General features: G+C 41.6%; 1 protein-coding gene across 2 annotated transcripts in view; it reads right to left on the reverse strand.

Annotated features, from left to right (window-relative positions):
• Positions 1-15,552, reverse strand: part of BRSK2 (BR serine/threonine kinase 2) — a 297,765-nt gene that overhangs the window by 33,770 nt on the left and 248,443 nt on the right. The window contains exons 12-14 of one of the 2 annotated variants that reach the window (XM_030451156.1): positions 14,860-15,010; positions 10,921-10,986; positions 1,290-1,350 (exon numbers count right to left, since the gene is read on the reverse strand). In XM_030451156.1, the coding sequence (XP_030307016.1) occupies positions 1,290-1,350; positions 10,921-10,986; positions 14,860-15,010 (278 nt within the window). The remainder of the gene's footprint in view (positions 1-1,289; positions 1,351-10,920; positions 10,987-14,859; positions 15,011-15,552) is intronic. The other variant, XM_008504684.2, reaches the window with a different exon arrangement.

Raw genomic sequence — 15,552 nt, forward strand, 5'->3', positions numbered from 1 at the left:
ACAAAGCTCTTGTTTCCATGCTCTTTTTCAGTATATATTGCAGTGGCTTAAGAGTTCTCAGACCCCTGCTTCATTTCACTGCCATCCAGGAGTCCCAGAGCAGAAACAAAGAAATGGATCTTCACTGGTTCCTGGCACATTAAAGATTCAGAGGAGACCCCAAACACATTAATGTCAGTTGCAAGACAGGGTAACAATTGATAGCAACCCAAAATATGTTTCAGAAAATAGTTCAATCAAGCAAGGAGCTGGTAGATTTAAGCCTATAAACTTCTACCTGACAGTGTATCTTTATGCATAAGAACTACACACAATGTTACTGGGGAATTACTATTTTAAATATTTGGAAAACTAATGTCATCTTCATATACCTAAAAGCAGATGCATAGGTGTAACCAGAGACATGGAATATATCAATTTCTAATAGAGGATAGCATCTTCTCATGAAGTCATAAAATGTAACAATTCTCCAAAGTCTCTGGGCCAGTCAGGTAATGTGGATTGCCACAGCACTACAAACTTCATGATGAGGTCTGGAATTTTGTAAGGGCTGCAGTCTTAAAGTGGTTGTGCTGATCCTGTCAGACACTAGGAATACTCATTCTTATCCCTGAAGAAGCCACCAAGGAGAGGGAAGCCTCTGCTGTTGCACTTATAAACTGTAATAACTTTGCAACAGATGTACTATCAAGCATGTCCTGTACTATCTGAGTATCAGTACTCGTTGACTGCCTATTGAATAAGGGCATGTGAATGTACCTATGTACCTTGTTTATAAGGGTTTGAGTGTTCTTTTCTCATCTTAATTAGTGAACTTCTTACTTCCCTTTTAAATTTGCTAGCACTCAAATTTGTATAATTTCTTTTGTCTGACTGTTTAATTCAAGCTACTCCAAGACAAACTGATTCAAGCTGATTGTAACCAGCAGGGTTTGGTGCTCTACTGTGACCTGATGGAAGGTAGCTGTGAAAAGGTTCCTGGTATTTGGTCTGAAACAGACCTCAGCTGGATAAGGCAGTGGTTAGTCACAGCCACATTATTCTATGTGGTTATGAGACTGAAAAAGGGCAGAGGCACAGTGAGATCCCTGCTAACAGTGCAGGGAAGATGTATGAGAAATTACCTGCTTGTAAATAGCATTTCCCTCACCACCATGAAAATTTACAAGCTGCCAAGGAAAAACAAAACATCCCAGCTAAGAGCCACAGCTCTGCAGCAACAGATGTTGAAAAGCATCAAGCATGTGTGAGTGAATTGGACCAACAGATCTTGAAGCAGTTCCACTTACCCTTGGACTGCTGAGAGGACTGGTGGAGAGCCCAGACGACGCTCCGCTGATTGACCGAGACCTGAATGGACACAACAAGGAAAACAGAACCCTCAGAACACTTGGACAAGGAATACCCTGGAACACCAGGCCAGCCACCACAGGCACAGGCATGGAGTGAGCAGGAGGTGGGAGGCTGTCACTAGAAAAGCACAAGGCTCCTCCCTTTCACTACTGTCACATTTTTCAGTTGTCCCACCCTCAAAACAAAGAAGTGCTGTTGCTCTGGGAGGAAGGACACTCTAATCCCTTTTCATTAAGGGAGTTGCTGCCTTATTTTTGGACACTGAGTATGTGGAAGCTGCCACGTCTGACCTGTGCAAGCTGAACTGCTGAGCTCAAAAAGGACTGTCAGGGCCTGCATGTCAGTGCTGAGAACTATCGTCTGCATAGTGCTGGTGGACACAGAATGAGATGTTCTGTTACGAGCAACATGGAAAAGCACTGTGTCTACAAGGCACAAAGGTAGAGGATTCTCCCAGTTACTAAAAAATAACTCTTCCAGTTACTAAAAAATAACCCAAGCCTCCTTGGCTCAGGCACACAATCATTTCCTATGTTATGACTTCCCACTGAAATCAAAGCTCACATTGGCATAACCCTTCCCAGCTTCTCACTGATGGGGTTTTTTCCCATCTCTGCTCTCCAGTAAGGCTTCCTGCTGTTGTATTAAAGAAGTCAGCTCTTCCCTATGGATAAGGAGCTCTGCTATTGTGGATGACCTTACTAATAGCAAAATAACACCCCAGGCACCCTAAAAAATAGGCCAGTCAAGTGAGAAGAAACTGTCCTTCTACTTGCTGACCAGCTCGCCCATACTGTAATGCTCTTAAGATCTCCAGCAAAGGCCAGCTCTGAAAAACATGATCTGTAGCCACCAAAATACACAAATCTGCTATGCTACGTGGGCTGAAAGGCAGAGAGGCACAAGAATTTCAGCAGCAGAAGTTTCTAGGAGGAGGGCTGCCAGCAGAGAAACAACTCTCCATGTGACTGTAATTGAGTAAGCCCCAAAGACAGCTGCTTTCTATCCTTTTCAAATGGAAAGTTGTCTTAAAGACTGTAACTTCTTATAGGAAAGGATTTGGACAAGAACTTGGCTGGTCAGCAATCACCCCCCAACATGTCAGTATAGCAAACCTCCCAATGTTCCATGCACAGGAAGAGCCATGAAAGCAATTACTTGCCTTCAGATAACAGACATGAAAAGATGAAACTCTGTAGATGCTTGGAAAAAAAAGAGTGCATGTGTTTATGTGCACACACAGGTGTCTCTCCATGTGTGTATATACTTACTTCAAAATTTAAAAAGTCAGACAGTTAATGTGAGCTTATAGAAAAAAAGAATATAAAATAAATTAGGGCCATAAACCATTTCAATTTACTCTCTCCTACCATTATAGAAGAATAGAACAAAAATATCAGTTTCTAAAATGGCCTAGCAGACATGTATTACTAAATAAATGGGAATAGGACAATTATTAAAAATATATGCCCTGCAAAAAGAGGAAGTATTTCCAAGAGTTAGCTACAACTGAGCACAACTGCAGGTCCTGCAGAAAGTGCTGTTTTCCTTTGTATCTCATTGCAGTTTGTCCATCAGAGTAAGTAGGTAAAACCCAGAAGCCCAGTCTCAGCATGCTCTTTTTCCAGATTACATCTGAATTTGCACCATGAAAATATGGAGCATTCATTCTATGCAGAGACTCCCCACTTACATTTTTCCTTGTACCTTGCTGCAGTCTGCCAATCACAGTACAGCAGTCAAAAACCAGAAGCTCAGTCTTGACATTCTTTTGCAATAGATTCAATCTAAATTTGTACCATCCAGATCTGGGGCACTCATAAAGGTTTATGCAAAGTAAATTCAAGGGGAGAACTGTCTGCTCCACTTTTCAAAGGCTATTTTCTGTGTCTCTCCTATAACTGAAGTGGTTGAGTGCCAACACAGATGTGTCAGGGATATGGGAAGTCCATTTAGTTAAAATCTGCCTTGTACAAATCATCAGGAAAAGCTTCTTCCAAACTATAAATTACAAGCAGATCCTATAGATTATTTAGGTGCCCAGAGATGCAGGTAAACACCTTCTTAGGAGTTAAACTCCCACCAGGAGCTGTTCCCACCAACTCTTAACTGTGGTGGGAAGGTCCTCTCTGACACTCACCTGAATTCCAGGATACTGGATTCAAAGTTGCAATCTGCTATTTCCTCTTTGCAATCAGGCATTTCCCACAGTCCTCAATGCTCCCCTCCCAACCCCATTGCCTCCTAATTTATTTTTTTTTCAGTGACCACATGCATAGAGGGCAAAACATGGCAGGCCCCACCTCCCAACTCCCAGTTCCTTATTGGAAGCAATATTTGAAAAGGAGTTGTTGTGTACTGTACTTTCATCCAGCCTAGGAGCCTGAGGTAGGGGACAGAAGAGAGAATTAGTGTGAAATCCTCCTTGAAAAGCATTCAGGATGTGACTGCTATTGAATAAGCTTTATTTCTGCTGCTGATTTACATGCAAAATAGGTAGAAGTAAAGCAGGCCCTATAGCAAGTTTGAGTTTGTCCACACTGGAAATTATATATAGGAGAAGTGGAAAGAGTTCAATGAATCTGCATAAATTTTAAATGTTGGGGAAAAAAGAGTACATTTTCAGACCTTTTCTCCTTTACAAGAGAGTGCTGGTGTGGGAGAGAATGAGGAGATCTTCCTTGCATCTTGTTTGATTTAATGCACCTTTCTTAAGATACCTTTACAGATGGGGTAGCTATAAAAACTCGGTACAATGGCAGGTTCTGTACTTCAGGACAAAAATGCTAACAGGCAAAAATGACAGATTTGCCTCTCCAATCAAGATCATCTTAGCTAAGAAATGCTAGAACTCTTTTTTTTAAAAAAAAAACAAACCCAACCCCACATGCACTGATGCACTGCTCCTGTATCTCAGGAGTCAGGTGGACAGGACTGGGACAGGGCCAAAAGAAAGTAATGAAAAGGTTATATTTTACTAAAATGCTGTAATGAAACAAAGAGAATTAAAATTTTTATTCCTCTCACCAGAAAATGGGAGTGTGAGGCTTTACAGGCAGCATATTATTATGGCAGACCCTGAATGATCTTATGTGTGGAAAGAGGAGAAAAATATGACATCATCTTATCACTATGGCTATGAAATAAGTTTGTTTAGTGGGAAATATGTAGTAGTGAGTAACCCCCTAAGAGTCACCACAGGCATTAGATGAAATGTCATTGGACGTTTGAAGTCTGTAATTATTCTAATAACTTCATACTAAATGCAACAACCTTATTTTGCTCTGTGGTTGCATTGCTGTATGCTTGTGAACTAACTCAATGGGAGCCATCAAAAAGTTGTTGGAAATTCAGTCAGAAGAGTTAACTCTGAGCAGTTGCTCAGATAAAGAGCATTCCCTCCAACATAACTGCCAGGTTCAGACACAAGAAGAGATTCTTTAGTCCCTTCCAAAGTGAGATTGTTGTTTTGCCAAGCCTTGAAGGAGAGATTATAAAAAAACCTCACATAAGGGAGCTGGACCCAAGGTTTAGGAGGGGGGACTCCAAACAGAAGGTGGGCACTGAAACCATTGCAGGCTATTCCCCCACCTCATGTATTGATAATAACCTGGAGACATTTGAGCTATGAAAGAGGCCAAGGCTGAAACAAAATGTGCATGCTGGGGCTGCAGTTTGTAATGTGATGATTTTATACCTTATTCAATCTATTTGATACTTCAAAGTATCAAAGTTACAAGGTCCTTTGTTTTAAAGTAATTTTTTTCTCATTGTACCCAGCTGCTGCGAAAGGGAAAGCCATGTGAGGCCCACTCTGTGTTAGATCAGTGGCCTCTGGCTGGGGAAACTGAGGAGCTGGTTTCAGAGAACTGCAGAATTTCTTGAGAGCTGTAAGAGGTGAAGGGCTGCAGCCTCACATTGCTGAGGTGCAGGCAGAGAGAAATACAAGAAGGAAAAGCACAGCTGACCTGGTAACTCCACCATCCACGTAGCACATGTACAGAGCACCACTACAGAGCCCTTCCCTCAGATAAGTTTTCAAGTGCTTTTTGAACAGTGCAGCCCCCAGTACACACCAGCAGACTGGTTCACAACCAGCATTAAACACCTGGGTCAGATCTGGTATTTGCTTCTTCTTTGCATAACCATCTCACAGAAATTGTTCTTACAAAGGGGAGTGTGGTACCTGGTTGTGGTCACAGCAGGAGTTGTTTTCATAGCACTTTTTACCAGGATGCTGAACACAGTCTCTTAGCTGGGCAAGCTGGAGCCATGCTTCCAAGAAGGGGAGCCCAGAGCATGCATGCAGCGTGCAGTAATGCATCAACTTGTGTCCCTGGGTGAAATGCCTTAGAAATTTTCAATTGGTTTGATCCCATGTGCAGTTTTGAAAGTCATTCCCAAAAATGCCCAGCCAACCTCTTATTTGCTTCAAGCACAAATTGGGTGGGATTTTAATACTCCTCTTTGCTTGCTCACTCAAATAAACACCAACAGAATTCTAAACTGTATTTCAGGGTGTGAGTGGCCTTGAAAATGACCTGAAATAACATGCAATAATTGAGCAGTAAAGCACTGTGTTCTACAGCATTTCATTACTATTACTCTTGGGTGATATGAATCAAGTAACTTTGATGCTCCACTGTCTTACAGTCCCAACTGTGCAAATAACACTGACTGTAACACCCCTTACTGGGAATACTTATGCTTAAGTCAGAAGTAATAACCAGGGTAATAACCAACTCTAAGATGAAGTCTTACAAAGAGTACAGAGATTGCAGGTATTGGTAAGACACCTCTTCTCCTTTCAGCTCAAAGTGCAATGTTGAACAGCACCAACTTTCTTAATTGGCCAGTTATACTAAAGTTCCATTTATAAATGGTTTAAAAAGAATTATTAAACATTAAAACATGCAAGAAACATAAGAAATAAATTTTACTGAGGCTAATTAATTTTTCAACATGAACCCCCCTCAACAAGCTTTTAGTGTGGTCTGTCATGATCTATTAAAATGTTTTTATTAAATAATTTATAATAAAACATATTTCTTCTGTTAGTATTTATAAATGGAACTTCAATTTGAAGCATGACTGGATTCCTAGTTGTACCTATATCCCCCTTACTGGAAACAAAAAGCTCTGAATAGCTGTCTCTAAGGCCATCTGTTCACCTCCTAAGAAAACATACACTAAAGAGTGGAATACCCAAGCATTTTTTTAATAACACAGATGAGATTCAGACTCATCTTAAAAAAAAAAAAAAGAAAAAAAAAGAAAAAAAAAAGAAAAAAGAAAAAATTAGGATCAAAATTAACTAGGGGATGCCAAACAGACACAAAAAGCACTCAACAGAGAAGAGGGTTTCATTCTCAGAAGGTGTCCTGGTACCTCCATAATGTCTGAGGATAGTTCTTTGTCCTCACAGACATTGAAACAAAGAGACAAACAAGAGAACAAAAAAGAACCTCAAAATAAATCATACGGAGTGAGACTCCAACATAAAAGCACACAAACACAGACAAAAGCACCAAAAATGCTTCTTCCCACATCTCTCTTTCTCTCTCTCTCTACTGTAAAGCCTCCTGCACTGAAGTCTGTCAGCCTGTAGCATATTTGTCAAGTGCAAATGAAAAGTTTCTCTACAAGATACAACAGGTCCCCCAACAGGAATAATCCAAAACTAGAGCTTACCCCAATGGATCAGCACTCGCCATCCTTGGAAAGGGAAAATGAAGAGAGAGGGAGAGAGAGAAAGGAAAAGAGAGGGATGTGGAGGCAGGTGGAGAGAAGAGTAGGAAAAGCAGAGTGAAATACTGTTCGGAGAACTGAACGGTCATAACTATTGCCACCAGTGCCCACGTCTTCTGAGACCAGGAACACCAGGGGGACAGTTTCATTTACCAGAAAATAACTTTAGTCCTGTTCACCATGTTGCAGACACATCCAACTTTGGCACTGGGGATTATAGAGAGGGACATACTAAGGCTGTAAAAAACCAAAAATTCCCAGCCAAATCCCAATTAAAACAGTCAGCAGAGCAAAGGGGTTCATACTTCATGCTGCAATTCTTTTCTGCCTCTTGCAAAAGGCACAGTTACATCAGACTGTTATAAAGGAAATTAGACTTTTTGTCCCCAGTTTGCTCAGTGTAGTGTCCCTCTGTCCCCCAAGCTGGCCTGGTAAGAAGTACTTTTTTTGTCATGAATGAACTGTGAAATGTATTGGTTATTAGAGCATGCATTTCTGAGCCAGCTTGGGAGCCCAGGGTACAAGATTGTAGGCTCAAGCTGTGAACCTTCTTTGGTACTGGCTTATTAGTCATGATGGTCTTAGGGTCAGGAATTCAGATCAGCCAGAACATACCAGCTCAGCAACCCAGCACTTATCTCTGTGGATGCCATCTTGTGCTCCAGGATCTCATTTTTCATTTAAAATAAATTCAGTCTTTGGGTCTTAAAGGTTGCATAGAAAATCTTTCAGATGTGAATGGAGAATAAATCAATGCTGTGCTGAAAAGAGCCTGAAATAGCAGCTCTAAAAGCAGAATGGGTCTCTGGCACGTTGACTTTGAAGCCTAGCAACAATCAAAAACTTCAGATTTCTTAATTTTTCACTATTAACCAAAGCATTCAAAATTGAAAAGAATAGTCAGGTTACTAAGTTTTCAGGGTGCAGGCAAGCAAATTTAGGAAAGTTTCACCACCTTTTCGCAATAATGAAGATTAGATTAGAAATATAAAAAAAGAAAAAAACTGGTCTGTTACTAAGCCAAATCATTTTCAAGTCAGATGCAATGCTTGTTTTCCTCTCCTCATTCTCTAAATTTTCAATAACAGGCTCCCAAGCTGCCAGAGCTACCTCTGGCTGGGTGAGGAAAATTCATTCTCCACAAGATGGTCACCAACAGAAATGCCAAATTTAATATATGCCCAGTAGATTTCACAGTTTACTGCTCAGTGCAAGTAGCCATGCTTCCAGTTACATCAACATTGCAAACGCTGGGCTGGGCAATGCAAGGCAGTTTTGAGAAAAGTTAAAATGGAAATATAGCTAGAACAGAAGGAAAAAGCTGTTGTGCTACACATTTATAGAGAAGTGGAAAGAAGCATTACAATAAGTTCTTTTTACATGTGTTTGAGTGACACTCTATTTGCCCTGGAGTGAAAATTTGGGTAAGATATAACTCATATACATACAAATAGATATATATGCATCTTTTTAGGGAGAAACTCCGTCCTTAATTGTACCCATACAAATCTATCTACAGTGATGTAATGAGAAAATTGACACCCATTGTATATTGGAACGTGTGTGCATATTTATACAGAAAATACACCCATATTCAGACATGCACAATATTAAAATGTAAATAGAATGGGTGCAAAAAGGCTGACTAATTTTCTTTCAAGTAATTTTCCCGACAGGGAAGGCACTGAAGAGGTTAACAAAGAGAATGGAAAGCAAATTGACAATAGGAAAAGGAAGAGGGAAATGAGGTTTAAAAAAAATGAACAATCCCAGGACACAATAGACCCAGAAGCGCAGACATGTGCATTCCCTACAATACTGAAGCAAGTGAACTACGGAGCTGCAGCAACCCAGATACAGAAGAAGAGAAGCACTGAAAGAGGGGGTGAAAGAGAAAGTCAGAAAGAAAGAAAAAGAAAGGGACAGTGGCCTCAGCTACTAAGACAACCATGTGCATCTAGAGGGAAGGGACCCTTAAAGATGCAGTATTCCTTTAAAAAAGACATCATAAAGTTGGATAATTAAACACTGGGCAAAAATTTAATGGTGACCATGATTAGCTGGCCCCATTTTGCCAGGGTTCTCTTTGCTGCCTATCTCTTCCTTTCGTGTGGCTGTGCATAGATCCAGACTTCAGGTCCTCTGATTTTCCCATCACTGAGGTCCTTTATCCCAACTCTGAGAAGTGGTTAGGAGGTAAGACCTCTAAATGTGAATGTGATACTCTAAAAATCAGCCTGATCCTTCAAAGAGAAGGACCCTGGGTGATCCTTTCTCCTCCTGTACTCTGAAAACTATTGAAAGGAAACAAGACATGGCCATCTGCATTTAAGAAATCTCCCCAGTGGTTACTGAATGGTCATTTCCCCTGCTACTAGCAGCTGCTGGAGAAGGACAGAAGTACAACAGTGCTGGGAACAGCTGCTGGAAGATCCTTCTCCTCTCACAGACAACATTTCCACTCTTTTAATTTCTGTGGCTGTCACTTTTAATTACTGTGGAAAATCTCATCTTCAGAGGAGTTTCCAACCAGCTTTTAATGCAAGAAGTGCCACGTGTTCAAGAACAGAACTTACATAGTGGGGGAATCAGAGAAAGGAACAGGAATTTCCATGTCCATAGTAACAGTCCAGGAAAGCCCAGCCACTACCTTGCTCCTATCTTGGCACCTTAAAGAGGGTGATGCTTTATGAACCATGGGAGGCACAAACTCTCCTGCAGATGCACAATGCTCTTCACTGTGACAGGTTCCAGACTTCAAACCCTGCCCACAAAGGACTGCCTCAGCCTCCAAAAGGCCAAACCAAGGGCTGCCCTTCACACACTGTACAAGTCTCCTGAGGCTTAAATGCCACATTTGTCTTGAAACAGAAAGTTTTCTACTAAAAGGAAAATGAAAAGAAGAGTGGATTCCCAAGTCCATATAGGTTCCTTTAAGGAGCCCCCTGTTTCCCTCTTTTATAATCATATGGAACACTCCTAACTTTTGGGTAAGTGAAATGTTTGTCCAGAATGTGTAAGGATTACATTTAGATGAAGAATTATGCCAGCTTTTAACATTAGATTTTTTTTTTCCTCTGAGCTTGAAATTTTAGGAACCACATGTCCACTAAAAACTTTCCCAAAAATGGAAATTACTTTTTTTGTTCCTGGACACACATGAGTCCACCTAGACTCCCTAAATCTGGTGGCCTGCTTGTCTTCCACCTTGCTTCTATTCACAGCTGGGAGTTACTCTTTTTAGTGTACTAAAACCATCTGTCACTTGAACTGCTAGATTAGGATCACCCTCCAACAACTTTATCTTTCATCCTCTTTTTCTCCTGTTCTCTGGTGCAGCCAGTGCAGTCTTAGGGAGTTTGTCTCTTACCTACAGGCACTCATTATTTTGTTCTTTCAGACAGGATTTCCAAAGTTTCCTACCATTGTGCTCATAGACCTGGTTGTGCTGCTGTTTCTAGTGCTGGGATTGGAGCACGCTGGGCTTTCCTAATGTTTTATATTCCAATACTTCCCAAAGCAGTCTTAGGAAATACATCTTCTACCCTGGGCATCCTCATCACTGCAGAACTGAACCAGAAGTAGCAATAGGATGAAATTTTAGTGGGAAAAACATTGGTAGAGTCACAATCTGCCTCAAGGGTGGGCTTGAATGGTACTGTATAAAAATACATGTAATGTGGGGCTATAAATATCCCACACTCTTTGTTTGTCTCTAAAAAGAGAATAACTGTGTCCCCACACGGAGAAGGTAAGTACTGCATCTTTAAGGTCTCAGCAGTGAGGTAGAGGAGAGGAACATATTGTCAGTGTTTATACCTTTCTTCTTTGTTGAATTTGGGATTGGCTTCAGAGATATCCAGGCTTTTACTGAACATTGTTTTACTATGGCAGGAACAAAGCGAGAAAACAGAGTTACTAGTGTGGACATTCATAAAAGAGAGTCACCTGAAGCAATGCTGGACACCCAGACCCCCAACCCAGCATCCCCTTTTTAAGTAATGCTCTGAAAAACCTTTTTTTTTACTTTCCAACTATGGTTCAAGACTACATAGTGCTGAATTTCATTATCTCCCCCTGACTCCTGACATCTAAGCTGACTTCTCCCATACATATTTGTAAACCCTGCTCTCCTTTATCCAATTGCAAACCCGGGTGCCATCTACTTTGTCACATTGTCCAGGGAAAATAGAACTGTGCCTGAGGGCACAAGTTGCAAAGCACACATTACTCAGACATTTCTATACAACCTTCATACAAAACACAAACTGGGAAAAGGTTAAAATCAGGCCATAGAGCCTTTCAGATGAATGGTAATTCATTTTGCATTCTCATCTGTAGGGTCCATTACCAGTTACTCCCAACTCTCCCCTGTACTCAGTGTACAGAGAAATACTCTTTAGTATCATCTTGGGTCTGAATCCCTAAAGCTTAGAAGCAAAATTCCTTGTGCCTTCCTAGAGGGGCAGCTCTTTGTACCACATTCCAGTGGTAATATGCTTCATTGTTTCACAGAACACTGCTTCCTCATGGTAGCTGATCTTTCATGCAAGATACTCACTTCAATAATGGGAAGAAAATGAATAGTTAATGAAGCTCATTTTAGAACAAGTTTTGGACTCTCACAGCAGAGCTGCTGAAAAATTCTGGCTTATCCCTGAAGGATTCTATCTCCCATGAAATTATCCCTAGTTCTGCATGGTTTTGGCAGAAGGGACAAATTGGCTGGTGTTAAACTAAGCTCAGAACCTACCTCTTTTTACATTTCAATGAAATAACAGATACTCTGAGAGGGGTGGCTACCAAAGCAGCAGAAGCAATTAAGATGCAATTATGAACCCGTTTAGTTGACAACTAGTGGGGAAAACCAAGAATTAGCAAAACTTACTCACCAGTTTTAGGGGGACTGGTGTTTGTGCATACTAAGTTAGCCATATACAAAGTCTCAATGGAGAACACTTGGAAAGGTCAGCACAAGTATTTCAAGGAGTCTGTGAGCTCAACAAGCACTCTTTGTGCTGAGCTCCCCATCTCCATTATCCAAAACTAAGCAAGTGAAGAACAATTTTTTTTTTTTCACTACATATTTTCTCAGCCTGTAGGATTGAAGGCTGCAAAGTTTCAAATCTCAGTGGAAAGATGTGCCTTCAAACAAGCCAGAACCATACACTTGTAGGGTCCCCACATGGTTACCAAAACCACAGTATACGACACAGATACATAAACTGGAGGTTGTAACATAAATCCCCTCATTACAAGCAAACATCTGTTTACTATTGGGAAAGAGGACCATAGGACTAAATCACAAGACACATGGGTGTCTTCTGCCCACTGGTTAGAAGAGTATCTCTGCAGCTTGAGACAGAAGCAATGGCTCAGTGTGTCCAAATGTTTAAACAAGTCATCTGTGCCTAAACAGGAGACCTGTTTCCATGGCCCACCTCCCTGTCTTCCTAGGCTAAAAAACACTGAATAGTCATCTGTTGAGACAAAAAAATGTCATTCTTAAAAAAGTATTGTCCTCTGGGATCTAATCCCTACTGCTGTGAAATCCACTGTCAGTGTGTTATTTCATGGAATTTAGTGTGACCAGCCATTAAAAATCTCCCACTCTTGGTGGAAGGCACTTGTTCTGTTACTGACTCTTCTGACAGATGGTGCCCCATCAGCAACACATTGTCCCCAGATAATCCCCATGCAGTGGTGTTCATTTATGAAGCCAGATCATGTTATAAATGACTGTGCTGCCAGCAACACAAAATGTGCTGTTGTCATCACTTGATGTGGATGGTATGAATTACAGAAGCTCAGACATGAAGTAAAATAACACCTTCCCTTTAACCCCTTCCAAAACAAGCACTACCAAGCCCATCATCATCAATTATGGTGTTATTACATCCCTTTCTCTACTCCAAATCACACCTTTAAGTCCAGCCCTGAGTTGTGGTTTGCATTGCCCCGTATCTCTTTTGCACCTGGCAGGTTTTGCTTCCTCCTTGAGCCAAAGCCCTTCTTCAGTCCTGTGTAAGCCTGGGTATGCCCCTGCTCTGAACTCATCTCAGACCTTTTGACTTCAATTATTTCCTCATGTAAAGAATTGAATGAAACATGTAAAAGCAAAAGAAATAATTTGGATAGCAAGACACAGCTTTGCCTCTTCAGACTTTCGAACCTAAAGTCACAGCTGAGAGCTGGAAGAGAAGATTTCAGCTCTCACAAAACTTCAGAATCACCCTAAAAGCTCCTGTTTGTTCTGCCTAGTTGGACACATACTGTACAGAGCTGCAACACCCAACTTGGGGTGGGAGAAAGTGATTCACCTCTGGCTGTGGGAGCTTCGTGGCACCGTGTGGGTTCCAGATTAAATACTGCAAGCTGAATAAGGAGTGAACAACTGCTGTCAGTGTTGTGCTCATCCTTGTCACTTTGAGACCTGTGAGGGACACTGAGCACACTCTATCTTGAACACTTGCTTTGCCCAGATTTCACATCACAGCAAATCACATACTCAAGACAGGTTTTCAACCTACCTTACAGTGAAAAATCATCTCAAGGCCACATATCTAATCTGAAATAGCAGGTTCTGGAAATTAATACTTTTTCCTCACTGCAGATAGAACTACAATAGTTTAAAGTAAAACTTCCAGCAATTCTAGGAGTCTCTGGACATGAAATTATTTCATGATCTTCACCCAGTTCTCAATCTGCAAAGGGAGTTTCTGGGCACAGTAGGTTCTTCCTGAACAGATACTAATAGCTAAACAAGAAAATAATGTCATAAAGCTGGAACAGAAGTTACAGCATCATCAGCATATGTGAAGTGTTATTTTCTATTGATTCCTACAAGAGTGAATCCAATGCACATGTTTCCCTTAGGCTAGTCATAGGGACTGAGAAAGCAACACAGTTTGGTACTTCCAGAGCTCACGTACTCTCCCAGAACCTGCCTCGAGGAGACACCATTTTCCTCTGCTATTTCTCCACAAGACTGACACTTTCTTTGGCAGACAAGAGGCAAAATTAGACATATTCCATCACTTTACAGGCACATGGTAGGGGGACATAGTTTAGCACTGGACTAGGTAGAGTAAGGTTAATGTATGAACTCAGTGCTCTTGAAGGTCTTTTTTGACCCACTGATTCTGTGATTCTAAATTAATTTATGTGGCTCAGGTGCATGCTGGGACAGCACATTTTAAGGCACCTGCAGATGTCTGGTCAGGGCTTTCCAGATCCAAGCTGTTCTGATGACATGAAAGATGGGGTTCATCTCCTTTAACTTCAGGTGCCCAAAAGCTAGGCACCTAATCCAAGACAGTCATTCTGTTGTAGGCTGTCGTGACAGAGGAACAACCAGAGGGCAATTTATCCCACCTAAGACTGCTGGAATAGAGAAAATATGTAACTGAGACCTTTCAAAGCACTTGTCTGAACCCACTGCCTAGAGCAAAAGCCTGCATCACAAGCTTGGACTGACTGCCTATGTTCTTGATAATTAAGAAGAGATGAGATGAATCTTGCCCAGAGGACATGGTGGTTTCTGAGCATTAGGTGCAAGAGAACAGAACCCTTAAGCCCCTCTGGCAGGACTTCTGGTCCTCTGTGCAGAAGTGCTGCTCTCTGCCAGATCATGTTGCAAATGTGCTTGGAAGTTGTAACGAGTGCTGGTGAAGAACAGAAAAGCTCCACAGCTCCTTTGTATGCAAAGGAGGTGACAAACCCAGGCGGGCAGGACTCCTGAGTAAAGGAGGGACCCACCTCTGTCCATGTTGTGCCATTTCAATAGCTCTGCGAGCAGGGACTGGGGAGCCACCATCTGTCACACTCAGAACTTCCATCGATTTCCTTTCTGGCCGCCGCTTCCCATGCCTGTTCAGCATTGGGGAGTCCACACGCTTCCTGGGGGGATCTTTATGAAAAGAAAACACTGTCAGATGGATTCAGCTGAGACTTACCTCACACAGGTTGGTTAAATCCTCTCTCAACAACCTCCCTTTCACACCTCCCTACAGAGTCTTTGTCACAGAGGTGAATGTTTGCAGTCTCTCCCAAACTTGCAAGCATTAAGACTCGAGTTGCAAAACATCTACAGTGAGGAGGAGCAGTGCTGCTGCCCTGGTTGTAGGAGGACTGTAAAATAAAGGTACAACTATAGCACAACTTGCAGAAATTACCTTACAAAGCTGATAACAGTAATAACAAGATGACTGCACGGGCTACAGCACATGCTGTTAGCCAGAGTATGAGCCATCCAGGGATCCTGTGTATGTACTCAGGTTGTTAAAGCTTGATTTTGATGTTTCTGCTACCAAGATAGAATGTGACCCAGGGACATGCATACACTCTGAGCTCAGAATTGCATTCTCATCTGAAAACATACCCTTTTTTTGCATCCTTAAGACTACATTTCAGATTTTCCCCACCTGAGATGAATCTCCAATGAGAGCTACT

The sequence above is a fragment of the Calypte anna genome, chromosome 5 (assembly GCF_003957555.1).
Source record: "Calypte anna isolate BGI_N300 chromosome 5, bCalAnn1_v1.p, whole genome shotgun sequence".
Classification (NCBI taxonomy): Eukaryota; Metazoa; Chordata; class Aves; order Apodiformes; family Trochilidae; genus Calypte; species Calypte anna.